A 24,282-nucleotide genomic window follows, 5' to 3' on the forward strand; every position below is an offset into this window, starting at 1 on the left:
TGCAGTCAACATAGTAATAGATCACAGAACACGATAGGGTATCAAATCAATCATCAAACTCGATAGCTCCTATACGCAAATAAAAAAAAAGTGATAAACAGAGTCACCTTGTGTTTTTTTTCCCCTGAAGACCAAATGATATCCTTTACCAAAGAATTTTTTTTTAACTTGGTTGGAAATAGCTGATGTAGGTTTGAGCATCACATACCATGATGGGGAGGGTAGCTTTAATTTAAATGTTAAGAGGACATTAAAGTTAAATGAGAATTTGGAACACAAACAATAAAGGATGGTAGCCAGAAGGTTTATGAAAACGCATATTGAACAGTGTTTTTGAATAAAACCAATACCTTCAATTAAAAAGATGGTTCAAAAGAAGATTTTTGTTTGTAAGGGAATACATATACATTTTTTAAGAAAAAGAACAACATGAATTTGTGGCGGTGACTTCTTGATTTAATATTTTAGGGACAGTTTGGATAAACACATTCATGTTGTAAGAAAATAGCAGCCCAAAAGTTTATTAACACGGTTTACTTGCAAAATATTTAAAATACATACAGTGCTTTAAAAAAAAATGTTGGTCAAAGATTTTATTATCCTTTTCGAGAATTAAGGTTCTTGGAATTTAGGGACGCTACTGTTTTTTTTTTTTTTGCACTAGGTAGCAACATGTCATTCAAACACTGTATGAAAGTTGATTTTATTATAAATAAGAACTGCATTTGGCTCGTGACAGTAGTCTAATATCAAACAAAGTGATTTTGTGGAAAACAATGGGAAAAATCAGTCTTTCAACATAAAGCCAATATTTTGTGTTTGTTGTGTGTATAATCACTTTTGGTCCCGTCACCATTTTATAAAAAAACTCGAAATTTGTATTGTATTCTTATTGTATTGTATGATTTGAACCGCATTATAAAACAAAAACTCATTAAAAAATATTTATTACGATTAATTTTAAGCATGAAAACTATGCTTTAAATTAGAAGTTTGTTAGTTTTTTTTTTTTTAAATTGCAGGACCAAACCCAACTGTAATCTTTCAAAAACAGATAGTAAGATTTTGAAATGAAACTTTCTTTAGTTTTTAAATAAAGGTTTTTTTCAGAAATAAAATGGCGTTTAATTTTTTGAAGATAAGCTTATTATGCAGGTATATTTTTAGATGTTGTAATATATATTCTATTTTAAAAGAGAATCTTTGAATACAGAAGCACGTTTTTTGGTTTAATTTTCTTGAAATCCGTTCAATTGAATTTCAAAAGAAATCTTACAATTATTTTTAAACCTCGTGCATTCAGAATAATTTTTCTTTGTTAACAGTGAAAATTTCAAATTAGAAAACACTCCAGAAACTTGTTCGTAATTGAGGGAGCATTTTTAAAATTGAAATGCAATTAAAGGAATAAAGTTTAATTTGTATCCAAATTGTTTTAAGGCTTTATTAGTAAAACCTTGTCTATAGTTTTGAGCTGTAGCTCACTGAAAGTCTAAAGTATTAGTACCGTTTCCGGATTGTGGTCAATTCCGTACTAAAATAATTTCCAAAATGGTCATATAGTTACTCCAAAGTGGCCAATCAACATTGCTATGACGGCTGTTAACACGATTTTTAATTTCTTTAATTTCAATAAAAAAGAAATCGGTTGCGAGCACCCATCGTTTAACATAACTCACCCTCATTTTCAAAGAAGAATAGTCAAATGATGCCATAACTCAACAAACTGCACCATCGAACTCTCTGAGGACGTATAAGCATCTAACATGTGGGATTTCCGAATCTCAAATGCTTCAATTAAGTTTCCTTATGTGTAGCTACGGAAAAGAAATTGCAAATCGTCGGAAAAGATGGTTTTCAACTCAAAATCGTTTCAGGAATGAAGTTTTACTTAGGCCCAACCCGGCAAAAAGACAGGACAGGAAACAACTGGTCTACCGCATTCAATTGCTGAGCAAGTTGGACTTGTGAGCAAAACATCCTCGATGTTTGTTCCGATTTTCTGTTTGGGTATTAAAATCAATCACAAGTTTATGTTCGTACATTGAGTCTTGCGCTCTCGACTAATGTAGCCACATTCTGTCTCTGCTCACCGTGCACCCTTTAACTTGTCATCAAACTTTCAGAGTCGGTATTTCAGTACAAATTTTCAGTATAGTAAAGTAAAAGGATATGTTGACCGTTAAATCAAGTTCTCGGTTATAATTCTTGCCTTCGTAGACACGCAGTAATAAGTTTACTGCAAAATTTTGAGTCTACATATTCGTAGTACAGTGTTGCCGTGTCAGTGAGACAAAGGGTCGAAGGGTCAAGCTATCAGCAAACTTTCAAAATCAGTCCATTCCGAGTCGTTCTAAAGGATATGGAATTTCCTCAGACTACAGTATGACCTATTTTGCGTAAAGATCTTGGGTTGCACCCTAATAAGATTAAGCTGACTAAAGAATTGAAGACGATGGGCCATTGAAATAGTCTAGACTATTTTTCAGAGCTTTACGTTAAATAACAGGTTTATGCCAGCAAGTCAACAAAGTTGGAATAGCTCAGAGCCAAAATAGAAATAGAGTTATAGAAAATTGAATCCAGCGAATCGACGGCTGCAAACGTGTCCAAGTTTCATTCATAAATGTTTTTATTTGACTTCAAGGCGTAAATATCTCAACTGATTTGCTCTTTATTAAAATAAAAACTTGTCAAGACACTATCGGAAAACATAGTTATCTGCACAAACTTGCGTACAGCAGGAGTTGTGGGTGCTTCATCTCATCCAAAATTTAGTTTCAACATATGATGATTTAAAAAGAAACCGCTACATAGACAATCCTGTATTTCCGTGTCCTCAGTAGATATCAAATTCAAAGAAGTCAAACCCCATTAAACAAATCTCTTTCAATAAATGATTTATATTTGATTGAAATTAATAAAACACAAATTAGATTGTTCTGAAAGTTGAAACACAACCTATTCATAATAACGATATGATAGTTCTCAGAAATGAAATCAATATATCAGCAAACAAACAATACCTTTAGTCATTTATTGATGCCGGTAAAATAGCTGCTATATTAACCTACCCTAAATACGTAGCTTTAATAGCGTGATAATAGGTTAAGCTGCTCTGCATCATGAAAAGCTGATGTGATATGGGGCAATAATTGTTCTTTTTGCTTCTCACTATTCCATCTAATTATATAGAGATCCACACAAATTTGTACAAGTATATATATTTAGATTTAGGTAGATGAAAATGAAACCATACTCGTATGCAGCGCAACAGCCTCTCTTTTCGATTCATTAACGAATTGAATAATGATTAATCGATTTTATTGGATATAAGGAGATGATGCTTTCAGCGCATATCATCAATGTTTTTATAAGTTACATACTTAATAATGTATTTTATATGTGAATGTTATTTATCGAAGAAAACAATTAATCAACATCTCTGTCTAAACGTATCCGTTGCTTCGATTTTCCTTTTAACAATCTCTTAAACAGAGCCTCAATTCACAAATCTAAATCAAGCATCAGAAAAAAAAGATACAAATAAATAGAAAAGCAAACAGAAAATGATACAAAATATAAAAAAATACAAAATAAAAGATACATACTATCTACTCTTTTGTCTACCCGCAACTGCGGATAAACGACAACGCACGGACACACGATGATGATGATGATGATGATGATGATGACGACTACGCACATCGCACATCGAATATCGCATATCGCACTCTGATGGCATAGAAGAAGAGTGTCCTTAAGTCTTTTATCCCAATTTGATTGAATTCCGTGTTGTTCATTACTCAATCATTTATGGTAGAATGCATCCGGGCACATTATTGTAGAAAGTTTCATCAGCCCCAAGGCCGAGTCAGCAACATAATTTGCTACATTGCCCGGAAGATATTCAGGACCATCGGCATATGGATGAGTCTGAGTCCTGATGGCAATATATGTACATACATATGTACAGAAGTTAAGAAGTGGATATAGATAGATAAAGGTGGTGCCTTGCCTACACCCCATATATTATGCCTATTCTCTCCCTCTAATTCTTTCTCTCTTACTCTCATTTTATTATATTGATAAAGCAAATTTAATTAGATTCCGGATTCTAGAAATGCCACAATGGCATTTCAGACGATGCCAACAAACGACAACTATGACGCCAACGACAAGACCAAACGCCAAAGACGACAACAATATAAAACTACAACAACTACGACATAAACGACAACGACGACACCAACGACGGACGGCCAACGAAGGAAGAAAAGGACGAAAGAAAATTTGTTGAGGTCACTATACCAAAAGTTTACACACAATTTGTCCTTCCTGACTTACAAAGGATACGTGTTATGTAGCGTAGGAGTAGGTTTAGGTGTAGGTAAGACATATAGCTGCTATTATACTTCATATTATCCTGATGGATGTTATGGGAGAATTATTGGCTAGGCACTACACCACTTGGTCATATTATATTTTATATACCTATATGATCATAAGGACATTGCACATTGTGATGGAGGTGGTGCAAGGTGCAAGTTTTGTAAATGCAATTAATTTCAATAAAACAATATATAATTACCAGATGTTGGATCCGGCAGCTCTCCAGTGATTTCGATATGCAACTCCAGAAAGCGTTGCAAGGTGACATTTGTGGGAAACGCTTGCACGCCTTGATATGGTATACGGTGTTCTGCACGGCATTCTGGACATTTGACCTAAAAGTTAAAATATGCATAAAATTGAGAAATATAAATTAAAATGTTTTAGATACATTTTTTTTTTGTTTTTTGGTTTTGTGGACAAACAAGTTAGAGAAAAGAGACGTTTCTAGATAACCAGAACATTTAAAATCAATATTGTTTTGCATCAGTTAATCAACATTTATTTTTCATTAATGGAGAAATATTTAAACATTTTCAAAAATTCAATAAATATGTGGGTCATAAATTAGGTGTAAAGTCTAAAATCAAGTTGTTTTTGCATATAAATTAGGGGTAGATTTTCTTTTAACTTAAAATGAAGCGAATTTGTGTGTACTAAACTTTTATTTTTGCAATTTTCAAAAGATTTGAATTTGACTAGATTAAGTCGGTGTGTTTTGAGTTCGACAAGAGGAAATTGTTTAGAAACGTAAACAGCCTAAATGATTCTTTCGAATTTCAATTTCGTTTTCATTTCACTTGATTTTGGGAACCCAGCTCTGTTATGGATTCTGAAAAAGGAGACCTTCTAAACTGCAACAAATATAGAGACATCAGTGTACGGTTAATGAGGGCAAAACAAAGTACATGTTGTCCTCAAGAAAGTACATACAACATCGACGTCTCGGGCGAAACATCACCATCGATAGACGAAACTTTGAGGTAGTCAAGGACTTCGTCTACCTAGGCTCCGCTGTAAACGCAGAAAACAACACAACACCAGCGCTGAGATCAAACAAAGAATAACGCTTGCTTACCGCTGTTTTTTAGGGCCCTTGTTCACATATGACTGTGCTGCTCTTCTTTGTTGGGTTCCTTTCGATCTTTGAAATCAGGCAACAAAAGAAACCGTATTTTGCATACGAATGTAGGTCATCAAATTATCCGGTTTTTTTATCGAATTTTTTCAGAATTATGACATTTAGGGCTAGGCTAGGATAATCCAAGATTGATTGTCTACCAAACTCTTTATCTTTAAAATTACAACCATTAGTTGCGGTTTTCGGTCTGGTAGAATGCTACGTGCCACATAAGCAACGAAATGTTTAGTTTTTAGCTTAATTAAAGCTACGTGAAAGATACGGTTTATGTACAATAAAACTAATTCAAGACATTAGACTAATATTGTTTTCCATTGTTAATGTCATTTTGGCATATGAAGAAGATATAAATGACACTTTCAGTTGTCAGCATTGGCACCTACGGATAAAATGAATGATATAAACATAAACACAAACTGTTATCTCATACAAAACTTGTTTTTTAATATCAAAATAAAACCTCCTATTGGAAAGCCTGCTTTTTATTAAATATTCAAGTTAAACACAAACATTCACATTTTTGCACTGATTTTGATAGTTATTTTGCACGTTTGTTTTTAACATGCTTGGCAATACTTTTTTCAAAGCTTTTTTTTTTTGACAGCTGTCAATATGTCCAATTTTGTTTGTGATTGAATCAACTTGCTCTTCAATAACATTTTCAAATCGTGTACATTTATTACCAAAATAATGGTTAAGTTCGCACTACATGCCATTCAGCTAATAACACAATGAATTTGCTCTAGGATTCGTTTTTGATTTCGAGCCCTGAGTATCTTTAAAACCGGTGGACCATTTTTTGTCGGGTTATTTGAAGTCTCTTGTCCACCTAGATAGGTCCTTGAAAGGAGAATATAGGCCAGTTAATGATGACATACGGGCCCAATTACTGTAAAAAGCAATAGAAAAATGCACGACTTGCCCAAAATCGTTTTAGAAACATAATGGCAAACCCTTAACCATAATAGGCCATAACAAAAAATTAACGCACGAATGTGAAACGGGTCCTAGCGTAAAGCTTGTTTAGACTCCCAATAGAGCAAGGTGTAAGTACCTACTATTACTTTTGGTAGTACTGCTATAAAATGTCTTTACGACTACACTGTCGCAAAAATATTTGTAAAGGTATAGGGGGAATGATAGTTTTAATTTTAGGTTGAACTACTTTTAATTCAAAGCTATTATTTTTCAAAACTAAAATGTCGTCAAAAAAAGACAACATAACGTCATAATTCTGCCATCCTAAAAGCTTTATAGCTGAAAACGTAAACATAGTAAAATGTCTCAAGTTCTGTCGAGCGGGGGGCTGGATTTTCTAGGCGCCTATAAAATTGAAAGCAATGAGGAGTGTTTTTTTTTTATTTGTTCAAATATACTCTATATTCATCACCAACATACCTATTCCTACTTACTTTTAGGGACCGAACAATTTAAAATCATTCATGCTTTCACAATCGGGCCCTGTTTGCATGTTATCTATCAATCTTTCAATCACAAGCTTGCCGATCTGGGCCCCGTTGTTGTACATTTTTTGTTAATATTTATTGAAAAATTGGGCAACTCTAAACTATTAAAAGAAAGTTGTAATAAATTGTTTCGCTTTTCCTATTTAATTAAACGTAAATTTCAAATTTAATTTATTTTGAAAATGTTTAAAGTCACAATAAGGAAACCGGCAACTTAAAACAGGACACAAATATTTATTTCGGTTTCAGCTTTTATAAAGTTTCTTTTCCTCTATTTTTATTTTTGTTGGGTTTCTTGATTCGGTTTCTTGGGCGACCGGAAAATCCCACGCAAACGTTTTTCAATTATGGTCTCCGTAATATTAATTAATTAATATTTTAAATGAGTTGTTTACTGAAGATTTGAAGGATATCAAATCACTTCGAAGTGTGTAAATGGCGGAATGGTGTACTGCCGGAATCACATTTTTTGGTGTTATTCAAAATTGTTTCAACTTGTTTAGCAGCAGTGCCAAACGTTGGGAAATTCTAAAGAAAAATTTACCCGGATCCCTTCACAAACTTTCCGATACAAGATGGTCAGCTAAAATTGAGGCAGTGAAACTATTTGCAAATCATCTTAAATAATATTAATTTAACTGCTGAAGCTCGAAGAGATGCTTTAAATGAAAGAAGTATCGTTCTTCAATCCAAAAACATGACTATGGACGTTGAAATTCGAAATCTCAACACCTTGATCTCCGATTCAAAAAAGATGGGATCAAATTTTATCTGAAAGCAAAGCAGTTGCTACTGGATTGGGGGATGTTCCAGAATCGTTCTCATGGAGAAAATCGAGGGGCCGGTAAGCAAATTGAAACAAACGTAGAAATAAATTTCAAGAGAAACACATTTTACGTCATAGTTGATTCAATTATATCTGGAATTTCTCGTCGGTTCGATACGATGAAAAATTTTAAAGCTACATTTTCATTTGTATCGCAGTTTTTAACAATAGACGTAATTAAGATTAAAAACTCTGCAACAAGTTTCATCCAAAAGTATAACTCGCATGTGTCACAAGAGTTGAGAGAAGAAATAATTCATCTGAAATACATTAATGAAGACAATTTTAAAGCAGAACTTCCGCCATTGAGTTTGCTCAATGCTATTTATTCCGAAAACTTGGAGACGATTTTCCCCAATATTTGTGTTGCTCCTTGTGTCTTTTCCGTCATACCTGTAACCGTAGCTTGTGCCGAACGCTCAATTACCATCCTTGCCAAAACAAAGAATTTTCATCATTCGTGCTCATCACAAGATCGTGACTTCGGACTTGCTACACTACGCATCGAATCACTTTTGGCAAGGAAATTAAATTTCGATGCAACATCATAAGTTAGTTTGCTGTTTGCAAAAAGAAAATATTTTATTCTATTCGGAATCTGATCTACTCACATGTAGAATTATTTTCTTACCTTCCTCCATTTCAACTAAGCTGGACAATACACGTGAGATTTATTTGATGATTAACCCTTTATTTCGGTTCACTTCCCAAACAAAAAGTTATTATTTCCGTAAATTCCAACCAATTTCATGCTATTCGTAATTAAAATTAGAACGTACCATATCAGTAGGCATGAATTTTAAACTTTGAAAAACGGGTTGTCTCGGGCCCAGAATTCCTCTCGATGGCCCTGCTCATAATTTCTTATTATAATTTGTATTTATATTTCTATAATTAAATGTAAAACTGATTACAAAACTGTCTTCGAGATTTCTTGCCTTAACGAATATGCCTTTATTTTGAACTTCGGCACATATGGGCAAATTATGAGTAGTCCAAAGATTCTTTGAATATTCGTTTGATCATTTTTACGAATACTTTTAAAGATCCTATTTTAAAACAACATTTAAATTGACATGAACATTGCGAACTGTCAAAGAATTGATAAGCCCATTAAAAGCTTCTATTGAATAAGTTATATTTTAAGATACATAATTCGAAAAGCCATCACAAAACATCAGAACTCCTTTTAACTTACACAGCTCTTATGAATAATAAATCTTTTCTATTGAATTTAATTTCAATATCAATTTTTAAATATACGAGTAGATATACAGAATACGAGTCAGCAATACTCGTTTACATACAATTTTATAGATAAAGTTTATTTCCTTCTCAATTAAAAAGTCAATTACGCATAGAAACCATCAATCATCATCATCTATGTATAGATACATACATATATATAAAAAGAGTCAAGTCAATATTAAAGTTAAAGGACACCATAATATGTACATACATAAAGTATATTTTGTGTATAAAATGGCCCTATGCCTCAGGCAAAACAATCTTTACTGTGGTTAAGTTAAGTTTCAACTTCTTGTTAATAATGTACCTACTTGAATTTCAACACCAAAACCAGAACCAAATATACCCAATTCTGCAAAACTTGTTTTCCAAACTAAATACCATACATACAGACTTTACATTTACATAGAAACCTTAACAGAAAGGACATAAATCTTCCCTTTTTGATCTATTTGAACAAGTATGCAAGAGATATCCTTCGGAAAATAGATACAAATATCTATAATACACATATTTCAATACACGTATATAATGTAATCTTTAATTCTTCCTGAAAGGACACTCAGCACTCATTTGCTTTGGGAGTAATGGGAAAAGGAAACTTTTTCCTCTAAATGCATGCATGTAAAATATTTTACTTTTCTATCTATGTAAATATATAATTTGTTTATAAATGTAACCTAAAATCAACTTTACATCCCTAAAATATGTACATATTTCCTTTTGTAGGTATGTACATACGTATGTATGTAAAATATGATGAATATTGTGCATGAAAGTTCAGAGGAGTTTTTTAAGTCAAGAAATTACAGTGTTTCCTTTTTTCGTTTGTTTTGTTTTTAATAAAGCAATGTATCCGGCGACAGCCTTCAAAAGTATCATTATCCTTGTCGGTGTGTGATTTGAACTGCAGGATATTCACTTGTGCCTTGTATCTCCAATGCACTGTATCCTTTTACGTAATTTAAAAAAAATATCTTTTTTATTAAGCTTCACATTATTTATGACATATGAGTAACAAGGTGTATATTATAATTAGTGTGACCAGAATCTTGAAAATTGATGTCTCATAATGGAAATATGACAAGTATATTTTTCAAACTATTTCCTATTATAAGAACATAACCTTCTTTTCTTATTATTAAAAAAACCTACTTGCTTACTTACTTAGGTCCTGAGACCTGTTAAGTCCGTTGGGTACCCCTTAAAGGGCATAGGGCATCTACTACGCCTACGCACCAAAAGAACTTTATAATTAAGATATTTTCAAGGTATGAAGACTAATATTACTATGAAGGTCAATATGAATGGCGACTGCAATTGCGTCCCAAAAAACTCTTTTTATAGGCTCATTTAGACCATAAAATTAACTTGTATGTGCTCGAAGATGCTCCTGTTGAAGGATATATTCTTATAAGGGACAAAAGAAACAGACAATTTAATACATTTTTAATAATGTCTCTATCAAAAATTATTCAAAAATATGTTTATTCCAATTTTCTAAAAACTGGAGAAGAATAAAATTAAATTAGCATCTGGTTAGATAAGGAGGCGTTCGTGCATATTCCAAAAAAGTCTATAAATAACCAGTCTCGTAAAATGCTTTAGGATCCTTTCGATACGATTTGAGTGGATAGCAGAGATGGGGTTCGATACTACTCAACAGTATCCAAGGACTGGCCTTACATAGGAATAAAATAATGTTCTGATCGTAAAGGGTGTTTCAACAGGGACGCTACAAGAGTAGAGCTACAGGGACAGCAACCGACGCAATATTTCTTGCCACTCTTTTGACAATTTTTTTTTCACAAAGGTTTGCCATTTCATGATAGAAAGTTATACGAGCCAACAACGAATCGAAATTATTAAAATTTTCTACCGAAATTCGGAGTCAGTAGCATCAACGTTAAGAGCTTTACGTCCAATTTATGGTCGTCATAATCGTCCTAGCAGATTAACAATTGAGCGTCTAGTGGACAAATTTGAATTCACAGGCACAGTACAAAATATTTCCGTGCCAGTGAGACAAAGAAGTGCCCGTAGTTTCAAGAATATTGCTGCCGCTGAGGCTGAGTTGCAGAAAGCCCAAATTTGTATCTCACACGTCGTTCTCAAGCGTTGAGCAAATCTGTGACGTTGTTGTGGCGAATTTTGCGAAAAGATCTTGGCCTACATCCTTACAAGATTTAATTAGCGCAAGAACTAAAGCCGCTAGACCCCCAGAAGCGTGTCGTATGTTCATGAATCAGACTGAGCAACTTCAAAATGATTCGGATTTTTATCAAAAAATCATCGTCAACGATGAGGCTCATTTCGGGCTGAATGGCTTCGTCAATAAACAAAATATGCGGTATTGTTGAGGCAACAATCCACACGTTCTTCATGGGCCATCATTGCATTCCGAAAAAAATTGGGCCGTACATCTTCCGTAATGATCAAGACCGATAAGTTCCTGTGAATGGGGATCGCTACCGTTCAATTATAACCATATATATTTTTGGCCCCAATTGGATGATATGGACTTAGAGGCCACAAGCCATACAGCGAATGTCACAATCAATTACTTGGAAACTAAGATTGGAGAACGTGTTATCCCACGAAATGGCTCAGTCGCTTGGCCGCCTCGTTTGTGCGATTTGACGCAGCCGTTAGACTATTTCTTCTGGGGATACGTCAAATCTATGGTCCATGCCAATAAGCCAGCGACGAGGGATAAAATCCGTATGAATATCGAACGTGAAATTGAAGCAGTATCGGTCGATTTATGCTTGAAAACCGTCGAAAATTGAGTTTAGTGTCTGGACTTCTGCCAGCGTACTCGTGGGGGCTGAGCAAAAGAAATAGAGTTCCAAACATAGAAGCATCGAACGTACTTTCACAGGAATACAGAATGTCATTGATATCTAAACCCGTTTTTGATCTATTAAAAAAAAAAACTTTTGTAGCGCTCTTGTTGAAAACCCCGATGTAAAGGTCGAAAAAATCCTTAGAATTACGTGAAATGAAACTAAGTAGAGAATTTATTTTCGCAATAATTAAATCCATATAAAGGAAAAATGTTAGCTCAGGATCAAAGCTGACACCTAGCTAAGCTTTTGCAACGAATATCGTCAATGTCATTAACATAGTTTATCACATGTGGAAACATAAAGAAATAATTGATTTGAGTTAATCCAATCAACAGAAGAACAGAAAAGAAGTGGACCTAAATGACTTCCTTAAGGTACTCCAGACGTCACAACTATGGGATCAGATATTATGTTACTGATACGCCAGATTGGGTACTCTCCTTTATATAAGATTAACAACAAATCTTAATATATTGGGGTGAAAACCAAGGAAAATCAAGACTGTGTGATTTCAAGTGCCTTGGAAAAATCTGTATATTATATAAAATCATTTTTGATAACCATACTCGAAGTTTTGAAATACTAAATTTGTTAGGAGTGTTAAATTTGTAGTAGTTGACCTATCAGAAATAAAAACCATGCTGAGCAAGAGAAATAAGTTCCCGAGCAATGAAGGATAATTTTTCGTAAGCGATTTTTTCAAACAATTTAGGAATCCTTGAAAGTTTGCTTATTGGAAGATAGTAAAATAAACTGGTTAATAATTTCATGTTATTTATTTTGTTAACATGGTTTTTGACATATTTTTGCCACGGTTACAACAAACATAATGCATTTGACCAATTCCCTACTATTTTAAGATTCAATTGTTTTTCAATATAAACCAAGGATTTAACAAAGCACCGTTTTTTTAATCATACCAATTACGACATTTAAAAATACATACATATAATTTTTTCTGGATAAACTCAAAACACTATTTAAATAAATTTTAACAAATTTTCATAAGAACTTCATATTTAATCAGAATCTTTCATATTTATATTTATTTATTGCATATGTTTTTAATTCCAAATTGTTTACATTTTTATTATTTAATTTTATAAAAATAATTTGATTTTTACTCAGAATGTGATTTTGTTAATATTTTTAATCGGTTTTTTTTTTTTGGAAGTTGATTAATTTGATTTGATACATTAAAGTTTTAAACAACCCTTTTAAGCTGATCACATTGACATTGAAATTAATGTGTTTCTTTAAAATTAACATTACATATTTAGTTTATCCGGGCTTTATTTTAATTTGTCTTTTAATTTATAACTAAATTAATTGATTTCAAGTGAAATCAATTATTTACTTTTCACCTTATAATTTGGTGGGTTTTCTAAGTAATTTTTAATTAAAATGTCATTTTATACAAGTATGCCAATTTATTTTAAATGTAAATAATAAATTAATCAATTAAAATTGCTTTCAAAGAAACCATTGTTTATAAGCCCCAAGGGGAAATTTAAATATAGCTTAAATTAACTGTGACTTACAATTAAAAAATGTAAACGCATTCAAAACAAACAAAATTGCATCTTTAAATATTAAAACATAATCATAACAATTCTATAAGAATACTCGTTGAGTCCGCAAAAAGTGGACTTGGATATACTGCTCTTATTGAGAAATAAGAAAAACTTCTTAATTCTAATTTTTAACATTTTTTAAGGTCCTGTATAAATCTATAAAAAATAATCAACTTTAAATCTAGACTTTTACATTCAAATTCTATTTATAAACGTAAATCATTTGAATTCTTTTATTGCATATTTTAAGACAACAAAACCCCATAGAAAAAATGTTTTAAAAACAAACTTTTCAATCACACGTTTTAAGGACACATTTTTTAAATAAAAATGTATTATTTTCCTATATTTTAATTTATTATTTTGAGAGAAATAAAATATGATTTTGGTCTATAGCCCAAAATATGGTTAAAGTTGCAAATTTGTTTTCCTTTTTCAAAATAAGATGATTTGAAGTTTTGGAGACACTTTATTTAAAGTCGACTTAAGGAACATTTTTTCAGATTAAGATCGGGGTTTCCAATAGGAATTTGACAACTTTAAATTGAATTTTTGAACGCACCTTCATCCACTTATCGTACAACTGTCATTAACAATTTACTTACTAAACTCAACATTTTCATCATAGTAAGTAACAAACAATGTTTAAAATTATCCTACCGAACTTTTAAGTCGGTGACCGAAACCTTAAGAGCGTTAACTCCAATTTTCGGTCGTAATTTAAGCCCTTGTAGTCATATGTACAATTTGGGGCTTTATTTTCGCTATGTCATGTTGCAATGTCACTGGAGCAATGGGTTGGTCGAGGTGTCAAAAATATCGCTGCCGTTCAGGCGTGTCCGTAGCAAACCATCAAATTCAGTCAATTTCACGACGTTCTCAAGAATTGGGCATCGCACAGACCATATTATGACATATTTTGCTCAAGGACCTTGGTTTACACCCACAAAAGACTAAGAATTGAATCCAATGGACAATTTAAAGCGATGTAAGTTTTCCGAATGAGTCCTTTTTGGTAAACTTTAAAAATGTCAAAGTAAAACAACCAAATTAATTAATTGAACTGAGGTATTGTACCTAAAACCAAGGTCAAATCGTGTACAAATTACATCCTCAGGTTTGACCAACTTAAGACATATTAAATGAATAATAATAAAAAGAAGACTCTAATAAACTTTAAAGCTGGATCTTATACACAATGTACGTAGAACAAGATCTGGAGCTGTACCCTCTTCGGAATTTATTAAGAAACCTTGCTATTTTACAAATAAGAGTTACGAATGTGGCTAACGGAAGGAGCTTTGTTGAGAAACGTCTTTTTTTTATTTAACAAACCTTCAAAACTGAATTGTTGCTTGACAATTTATCATTCAAAACAAAAACTTATCTTATTGTTGGGAGTTATATCTTTCTAGCAATACCAACTTAGGTACATCTTCCTTCCTTACTTACTTCTCGCGCACTAATCATGATTTCCTGCACCTTGCTTTTCTTTTTGGTACCTCAAGTGAGTTTGTCAGTCTAGATGACTAATTACGGTTGTTTTTAACTCAAAAAGACTGCCATACATTTTCAAGAAAAAATACAAAACCAAAAAAAAAATATAAAGAAGTCTGGACAGCCTAACTGAACCATCATTCCTTATTATTTTATTCCTTGTCCTAGTTTATTTTTTGTCCGTCTTCTTCTTCTTCTTGAGTATACAGGTGTGCATTCAACTCCTTTAAATGTCATAACACTAAGAAGATGAAGATGAAGACGAAGAAGAAGTTTTACAGCATCAGACTGAGTGTGAAAAATAAATTGTCCAATGCACTGATGTACTTAATCTGTCAACGTCACTTTGGTCCTTTCTTAGGTTAGGTAAAGATGATAGCACTTGGTGTTTTTGTTGTATCTACGATAGTAGGTAAATGCCTTCGCCTTGATGATGGTACAAAGTGGTGTTGGAAGCTCCTTAGCATAGCTTTAATAACAACTATACCATCATCAGTTGTTGCACTTAGATTGTGAGCCAGCAGGTACCATATAAAGGTTCTTCTAAAAAGGTGTATTGTTAAAGATATATAGTGCAGACAATACAAAATGGTTTCATACTCGTCTCGTTCTCGTCTTAGCCTATAAACTACCAAACCTAACCTAACGCTAGCAAAAACACGGCACGTGTTGTTGGTGAAATGAATTAGGATTTTGTTTCGAAAGAGAAAATTCAAGCCAAAGCAAACCACCTTCACCTAGAATCCTATAAAGATCCTATGCCATAGGTTTCTCCTCGTAGTGATGTAGTTTATGATGAAATGCATTTGGTTACATGAAAGTTATATGAAACTCTAGACATTATCCTTGTTTGTGAAGCTGCTTTAAGAATGCGCATACGTACCTATAAAATGGGTTTGTTCATTGTTCAGTTTATGGTTTTATGTTTAAAGTTTCCTTTTTTCGTTTAGTTTTCTTCGTTTTTCTTTCCAAGAAAATGTAAAAGAATTTTAAAGGATATATTTTGCATTTGTGGAAAGGATCATCCTGTTCTTGGTCAATAGTTTAGACTGTAAAGGATGTTTCTTTTTTTATTACATTCTTTAACCTAAATAGTATAGTTGTGTTTTGTGTGTGATGCAAGTGAAGGAGGGTATTTTTTACTGTACTTGTTATTGACTAACATGATATTGCAAGTTATTTATTCAGTGAAGCTTGTAGGTTATAATATTCTAAGTAATAGGTATTTTTTCTTTTTCAATTTTCCAAAAAGGATTGTTTGAATATTCATAAGGCTTTACACAATATTTTTTAGTTTTTTTTATTAACTTCAATGCAATTTCAATGTTAATACAAAATTAATAATTTGCGATATAAAGGGTGGGCCAAGCACACATTTTCTTTTTACATTGGAATACAAATTATAAAATGCAATGTTTTTCCTGTACTATTGCTAAATCAATAAGAACAAATTTGTCCCATTTGTTATTAAACACGCATTAATACTTTCTGTCTTACGAATTTTTGAAAACCTTGTTTGTTGTAGCTTAATTTCTTGCATGATATCGGTCTATTAAATCAGTTCCGGGTTCGGCATAACATTAGTTAATCACCATACTCCACCAAAATTACTTGTGCTTATTGTTTAGATATGTGGTTTTCAATCTGGCAATACTTATTTCGGAGTTGGTATTTTTGACAGCTGTCACTTGATTCATGCTTAGTTTTTTTTTCATTACTCCTAAGCAACGTTGTTGTGAATTTATTAATTAAATATTGTTTCGGCAGAATCGGTAATACGAGCAACATTGCATCGGTTTCGAACCACGTTTAATCTAGTGGATAATTCTGATGTGGAGCAAAATATCGAAAAAGACCTAAATGAATTTATCAACCATCGCGCGCAAAAATTGGAGCTATGCTCATACACGTTATGGACAATTTTGCGGAATAGTCCAGGTTTTCACACTAACAAAATCGAACTCGTTCGAGAATTCAAACCAAACGACTATCAACACATCGTACGTGTTGGGTGAATGTAGCCAAAACTGGACAGCCACTGATGCCGAATTTTACTAAAAAAAAATGTTCATCGATGAAGCAGATTTTTGGTTTAATAAGCAAAATTATTAATTATTTACAAGTCATTGTGAAGAAGTCGATACACTTGTACACTGTGTTTTGTACTCTGTAGGTAGAAAAGAATCATTGGTCAATATTTCTTGAAAAATAAAGCGGGCTATAATCTTACAGTAAATCGTGAACGCCATAGACTTATGACTTTATCGTGCCTTAATTGCAGGATGTTGATTTGGAAGACCCTTTGTTCCAATTAGAAGGCACTACATGCCATGGTAAGCCCATTATCTCGCTTCACAAAGCGTATCGTGGCCCTATGGCGCGGCACGGAGTGCCATTCAACACCGGTGGAATTTTTTTGTGAGGTTATGTCATCTCGATTGTCAACACAGATAACACCGAAACGCCTTGGAAGAAAACGTTTGGTTATTGCAAAAAGTAATCGAAAATTGGCCTACTCTGCTGGTAATTATTTGAGCCAACTGTCGCTGACAACTTTTAACCTTAACTTTATAATAAAGTTTAAATCTTGGCGATAACATTAAATTATTTGAGTTTTATTTTTTCTCGAAAACCACCCTTTATTAATATCCCATAGGAAGTTTTTGTAATTGGTCTAATTTGACGAATTGAAAATGGTGACATTTCTCGACGTTTAAGGTCCCTAGAGTCGAAATAAAAGATTTTTTGAGAGATGTCTGTGCGTCCGTACGTTCCAACGTACGTTTGTACGTTCAGGAAGTTTTTTTTGTCGTCCATAGCTCAAGAACCAGAAGAGATATGGTATTCAAATAATTCTTTTTACACAGATAATAATGCAGGAAGATGCAGAAATGACTTCCAAAAAAATTGAGAAGGCGTTTTTTTTAGCATAGCAATTTTAAAAAAAAAGGTAAACATTTTGACTAACCCTAAATATCTCACGAACCAATAATGTCAGAAACTTGAATTAAGTTTTAAATTATATATTCTAACGTTATTGATTTTTCCTTTCAAAATAAATGTGTGCAACAAAAAATACCATATGGAAAAATTTTGAGAAAAGTCGAATAAATAGTTTTTTTTATAAAGAATAAAAACCTTAATCAAACATTACTTAAAGTTGGTAAAAAAAGTAAAAGTTGATTTTCGACTCAAATATCTTTTCAACATTTAAAAAAATATTCATTTCAATTTATTTGTATCTCACAGAAAGTTTGTTTTCGGCTCTCAGTAATTTTTTTTATAAAATTCCAACAGTAGGTCAAAAATCTACAAAAAAAAATACGCGAAATTGGTAAAAATTGGTTTTCAACTAAAAATTTTGTTAACTAAAATAGATTCTGAAATTAAACTAGTTCATCATATGCAAACATTTTAGAATAATTCAACTGACAACTTTTTTAACAAAACACGAAAACCTACAAAACTTTTAAGCAAGACTAATCGTCAGAAGGAATGGAAAGTTATCAGTGTGGGCGCATCCCCTCGTCTTTTTTATAGTAGCTCACACTCAAGAAGATATTGCTACCCTTTTTATGTAAAGATAGAGTGTGAAAAAGGGAGAGATGAGTTTAAAGGAGGTATCAATTAACATTGGTTTTAAATTCCTGAATATTGCAAAGGTGTCAAATAATAGCTTGTTGACATCCTCAAGATGGCAGAAAACACAATTTTGGAATTCGGCTTCCAAATTAAACTGAACAAGAAGCTAGTATCAATTTTAATAAACAAAAAAGTTAAAAGTCTCATTTTCAAAAGAAAAATGGAAGATTATTTTTTACCCAACCCACTTTGGAAATTACGATATACCCAACGTAGTGTAATACTGACTTTCTGTCAAGATTAAAAGTAAGAAACAAACGTCACTCTCAAAATAACTTAAAAAAAAACTTAAGAATTCAAAAGATGGCTCACCCTGTAAAAGTTTCCAGGCACTATCGAGTCTATTATAATAAGGTATTTGTATAATAGGAAAAATTAAACAAAAAAATGATTAGACTTTTGTAATTTTAAGACGCAATAATGTCCAAGAAGCTCTTATCAAGAATTGTTGATTGAATTCTTAAACAAACACATACATTTTCAACACGTTAAAGGTTCAATTTGTTTGCACTCTAAAGTCTAGACTAGAATTTAAAGTACACACTCTTTAAGTAATAAAGTATCTTCAAGCTTTGCTCAAGGTGTTGAACTTCAATGAAAAAAATCAATGATTTTTTGTTTTTGCTACATCATATCTAATTGGAACAAATTGCAAAAGTTTTGTATTTTATTTAAAAAGTTTTGAAATTCACCATTAAATTCATTTCAACAAGAAATACACAAAAAAAAAAACAAAATCTACATAAAAGTCGGTCAAATCTCTCCCATCATGGTTCAAAATCTGTTTTATATGATTTCTTCCTTTGTTGCCGCACAAAAGAATCTCAACAATAATTATTATTTCTTCATACGATATACAAATTTTTGAAAATAGATCCACAAATTACAGACAAACAAAAATAAGGAGTTCAAAACAGAATAAAATAAAAATCATTGAATATTCGAATTCAAATTGCATCTTCATTATAAACGATAAATAAAGTCGTCCGGATTTTATTGAATAATTTATGTTTGCTGAACTCGTTGATCTTAATTAAATAACTTTATTCTCTCTTATAGAGATTCCACCATGAATAAGTCTTCATAGGTTTATATTTTTGTACGTACATAAAGCTGTTCCTCCTTTTATTTGCATCTCAGAATAAAATATAATTTGTGATATAGGTACGAGTCCTTGTATACTATATTCATACATATATACGAGGTACCTATGTTTTTTTAACTTTGCCAGCAAGAAGTCTTATTCTTTAAAACATATCTTCTCGTCATCTTCATCATCAACGTCGTCGTCCTTCTTCTCCTTACCATCACAGACTACAACGAATGGTAAGGAAGGATGCCTTATAAAACAAGTCACCACCCTGTCTGTCATCATATTATACTAGATGGTGTCTTTTGAGCTTGAGAAGATGCTCTATGCTGTCCTCATGCTGAGACAGAGGTCTTCTTTGCCTAATTAAGTATTCAAAGAAGCTTTGCGAGCAAAAAGCCGGAGAAACTTTTAGCCTGGTCATTTGCCTTCAATAATTTTTAACTAATCACACTCTTGAAATAAATCAGTTTTCTTTGCTCTGCACATTAAAAATGAATATAAACGAGGATTCTTATATTTTTTTATTTTTTTTTTTTCAAAGGACTTTTTACCATCATCTAATAAAACATGTATAACCAAACACTTACATAGTGAATGTCCTTTTTGAATATTTTTATTTTATTCTTTTTTCTGTGTGTGGCAAAATAGTGTCGTAGAGGTTTAATCATGTTATACACGGAGGCCACTATTTCAATGAATGCGAATTATAAAGTGCTATAGTGACAGAAAGTTTCTTCTATAGCTATGGTTCATATATAAACTTATTCTTCTTTTTCTTTTTGGTTTAAGTTCTCGTTCTGGTGTAATAAATTTGTATCAAATATTATTATCTTTTTGGTCCTTCTTTGGATGCTTTGTCATTTTGCCAAAAGAAGAAAAACTTAAAATGAATTGGCAAGTTTAAAGGTTTTTCAAAACTATTTAAGGGTTAGTATAGTCGTTTAAGAAACGATTCACAAGATAACTGCAAGCAAAAGTGCTTAAAAAGGTTAAAGCAGCATTTAAAGACAAAAAATTATTATTATACTTAGAAAGTTTTCCAATGCGTGTAAAATAAACGGGTTGAATATTGTGAAAGTAACGAAAATGGTTGCCAATGATTAGGAGTTACTCTATGGAGTAATGTGAGCGAAAAGTTTTGGTGGGGGGAATTTAATGATTTATATTTTTAAATTGAGTTGCAAGCACAAATATTTTTCCAAAAAAAATATAATGGTAATGAATTTTGTCTTTAACTGTGAAAATAAGATCAGGATTTTTTCTATTTTGAGACTTACAGCTTTTTTTTGCTCGAAATCTTGACAGTAAATCAAGGTCACATAGTAGTAAGAAACAAAAGTAACCCAAACAGTACGTGTTTTGAAGAGATGTTTAAGGTAAAATGAAGAACCTAACTCGAAGATTGTCTGTTGCTGCGAAGACAGACAAAGAAGGCACTGCTCTTAATTTTTTATTATTATTCTTATTATGAAGAGACACAGTGTGACCACTAGGAAAAAGAGAAAAGGTTTGCAAGGAGATTTCGGTGCACATTGTTTTCGAATTCCCAAATACTGCAATTAATAGGAAAGACAGAGTGTGATAAGGCATTGCACATTCGCGTAGTACGACTAAAGAACGAATCTCTGCACTTGACAGTACGGTTGAAGTTGGACTCGAGGGTATACTGATGAGTATTCCTAGAAGCGCGAGTATTACGGGTAAACCGTTTAACTGTTTTAGTAGAGGAATGCAGCTGGCTATTTCACTAGAGCATAAGCTATTGAATTAACGGTTAAAAAGGGTCAGACATCAAATCTTACGAGGATGTTCAAGCGAAGTAAATAAACTTATAATGATTTTATCACCTTTCAATTTAAATGCTCTACGTTCAACACTGTCCAGAAGGCTTAAGTAAGTTGCAGGAGCACCAGCGCAGAGATGTGAGTTATACTCAAGCTTTGGACGTATTTAGTTTTGTAGATAACAACCAGATCAGAAGGGATGAAACAATTCTTGCATCGCCTAAGAAAATCCAAACACCTTGCGGGATTTTTGGCGACATCGCATATGTTATAGTTCTACAAGAGGTGGTTAGCGACGCACATACCAAGAATATCGAAATGTGCAAGGGGAATATATCTCGCTTTAACGATACAAGACAGCATTGGTTTTTCGAAGCATTAAATAAAACGCGGTTTTTTATTCCCTATTGCACATGCTGTTTCGGTCAGAATTGAATGAGCTTACATTTTGTCGTTGCAGTTCCACATCCGAAGAAGAGGGATGTGAATCTGAAAACGAATATCAAAAGCTAAGAGTACTATCGTTAGCGAAACAATTAATTGGATTAGAAGTTGCAGACAGGAGATCATTAATAAAATGAAAAAGAGTGTTGGAGATAGAACAGAGCCCTGAGGCAGTCCAGCATTTATTTTGTGGTTTCCAATACAACTTGTATTGAACGATTCGAAAGGTAATTACTAATCCAATAAAGGGATTTATGAAAACCGAAAGCACACATTTTTGATGAGAGAGCCTGATGCCAAACACTATTAAATGCTTTTGAAATATCAAGTGCAATAATCTTACTTTCCTCCACTGTTCGGTGACATGAACCATGAGATCACCAGTGGACCTATTGCTGCGAAAGCCGTACTGACGTTCATTACGAAGCTTTCGATCTTCAAGATTTGCTTTGATATGATAATTTATTCTTGGAAATTAATGAAATTGGCAAGAAGAAACGTAAGTGCAATCGGTCTTTAGTTAGAGAATGAGGAAGATTCGCTTTTTTTGGGAAGGGCTGAACAAATGCAGTTTTCATAACACTTACTGGAAGCTTAGAATTGGCGGAAAACTGCCTAACAAAGAAATTAGCTTTTTTCTCAAGAGCTTACAAAAGGAGTGTCATTTACAACGAGCGTGGGAACCGAGGAAGAGGAAGAATTGCTCATGTTTTTTACAAAAGACCAAAAATGTTTACTGCCTTTGGGAGATTGCAATATTTTTTGCCGTAATTTTTGGCCATGTAAAAATTCGGTCCGTCGAATATGAGCCTTGCAGGCCTTCCTTGCTTCTTTTAACTTTTTCCGGCTTTCTTAGTAGAGTTGGCTTTAAAGCAACGGTAACCCTAGTTACCTCTTTACAGCGCTGGCGTCAACGCCACTATCGAGGAAGCATAGTGACCAGTTAAAGATAGTGAAGTAATTATTGAAGCCGTCCCAGTTGGTTTTCTCGTTTCGCTAAACGGTTCTCCTAGGAGCTTTTTTATAACTGGAAAGTTTTGACACGAGAAATTTGCAGACATAACACAATGGTCAGATGTGACTTGAGGAGATAGAACACTAACAGTGTACTTATCAAGGTCTCAGGTAAGAAACAAGTCAACAGTGTGTTCTGCTCGACCTTCTGCGTCCGATATACTGGTAGTCTCGTTGACCAGCTGAGTTAGGTGGTTCTACTCAGTGAAGATCTTGACAACATTGTCCAATGGGTAATCAAAAACCGTGTATAATTTAATACTTCGCAAAAATCCATGCTGTCTTTTGACGTTTAAACGTAACACACTCGTTAACTTTCAGTTCTCTGTATGTGTATCACAGATCAACTCTTATGGAAAGATTACAAATTCGGTACTGCCAACAATGCTGCTAGGTGCTAACGATGTCTCTGACAAAGGTGCAAGAAATTTGTCATCCCTTACAAAGCCTTCATTCGTCCAAAGCTTAAATATAATTCGCATATCAGGGCAAGTAAGTCTTTCAGACAGGATCCAAATAAGGCGAAAAAATTATAACTTAAACATTTACATATCTCGAACACCGCAACAATACTTTATATCTTTGATTGCTTTACCGATATTTTTAAAAACAATGTTCTTTCCAATTAGCTAGTTGCGTTCCACCTCTTAAACAAATCAACCGTAATACTTTCGGTCGTACTGTCAAGTATATAGATTCTTTCTTAATCCACACATCGAGAATGTGGAATGCTTTGGCCAAACCTGTTTTTACCTCTCATTTTGATGTTCAGAACTTTAAGACAAATGTGCAACGATATCTAGTGCGAGCACTGTATTTAAATTGCAAAAATTGTATATGAGCCACCCTTTGCGTGCGTACTTAACTTCTTAAAATGTCCACATTCTGATCTCGAATTAATTCATATTTTTTATTAAACAATTCTTCAGTTTCATGAACATGATATATTCAAAAAGTTGATCACTGAAAGTAACCTTAACTATAATTTGTAATAAAAGTTTGGCATTGAAATGTTCACTAATTTATTTTTCTAATTGTTAATTAAAATAAGCAATTATTAAACTCCAATTATTTATTAAACTATTTGGTTTTAATCTAAATATAAAGATTTAACATAAATGAAAAATCTGAAAAGTCATTTTATTATTTTGTAATTGCAATTACAATGTTTTCCTTACAATATTCAATATTCTACTCCGTCAAAATCATGTACATATTTAATTTTAAATACGAATTCAATATTAATTTCATTCGTTCTTTTTATATAATGAGAACTGAAAGGATTTATACAACTCTCATTGTCAGTGTAGAA

The 24,282-nt window shown here is 32.7% G+C and overlaps 1 protein-coding gene across 4 annotated transcripts in view; it reads right to left on the bottom strand.

Annotated features, from left to right (window-relative positions):
- The window catches only part of LOC129952702 (RING finger protein nhl-1), a 162,235-nt gene that overhangs the window by 34,808 nt on the left and 103,145 nt on the right, over positions 1-24,282 (bottom strand). For all 4 annotated transcript variants that reach the window (XM_056065478.1, XM_056065480.1, XM_056065476.1 and 1 more), the window contains one exon: positions 4,592-4,727. In XM_056065478.1, coding sequence (XP_055921453.1) covers positions 4,592-4,727 — 136 coding nt within the window. The remainder of the gene's footprint in view (positions 1-4,591; positions 4,728-24,282) is intronic.

The sequence above is a fragment of the Eupeodes corollae genome, chromosome 3 (assembly GCF_945859685.1).
Source record: "Eupeodes corollae chromosome 3, idEupCoro1.1, whole genome shotgun sequence".
Taxonomy (NCBI): Eukaryota; Metazoa; Arthropoda; class Insecta; order Diptera; family Syrphidae; genus Eupeodes; species Eupeodes corollae.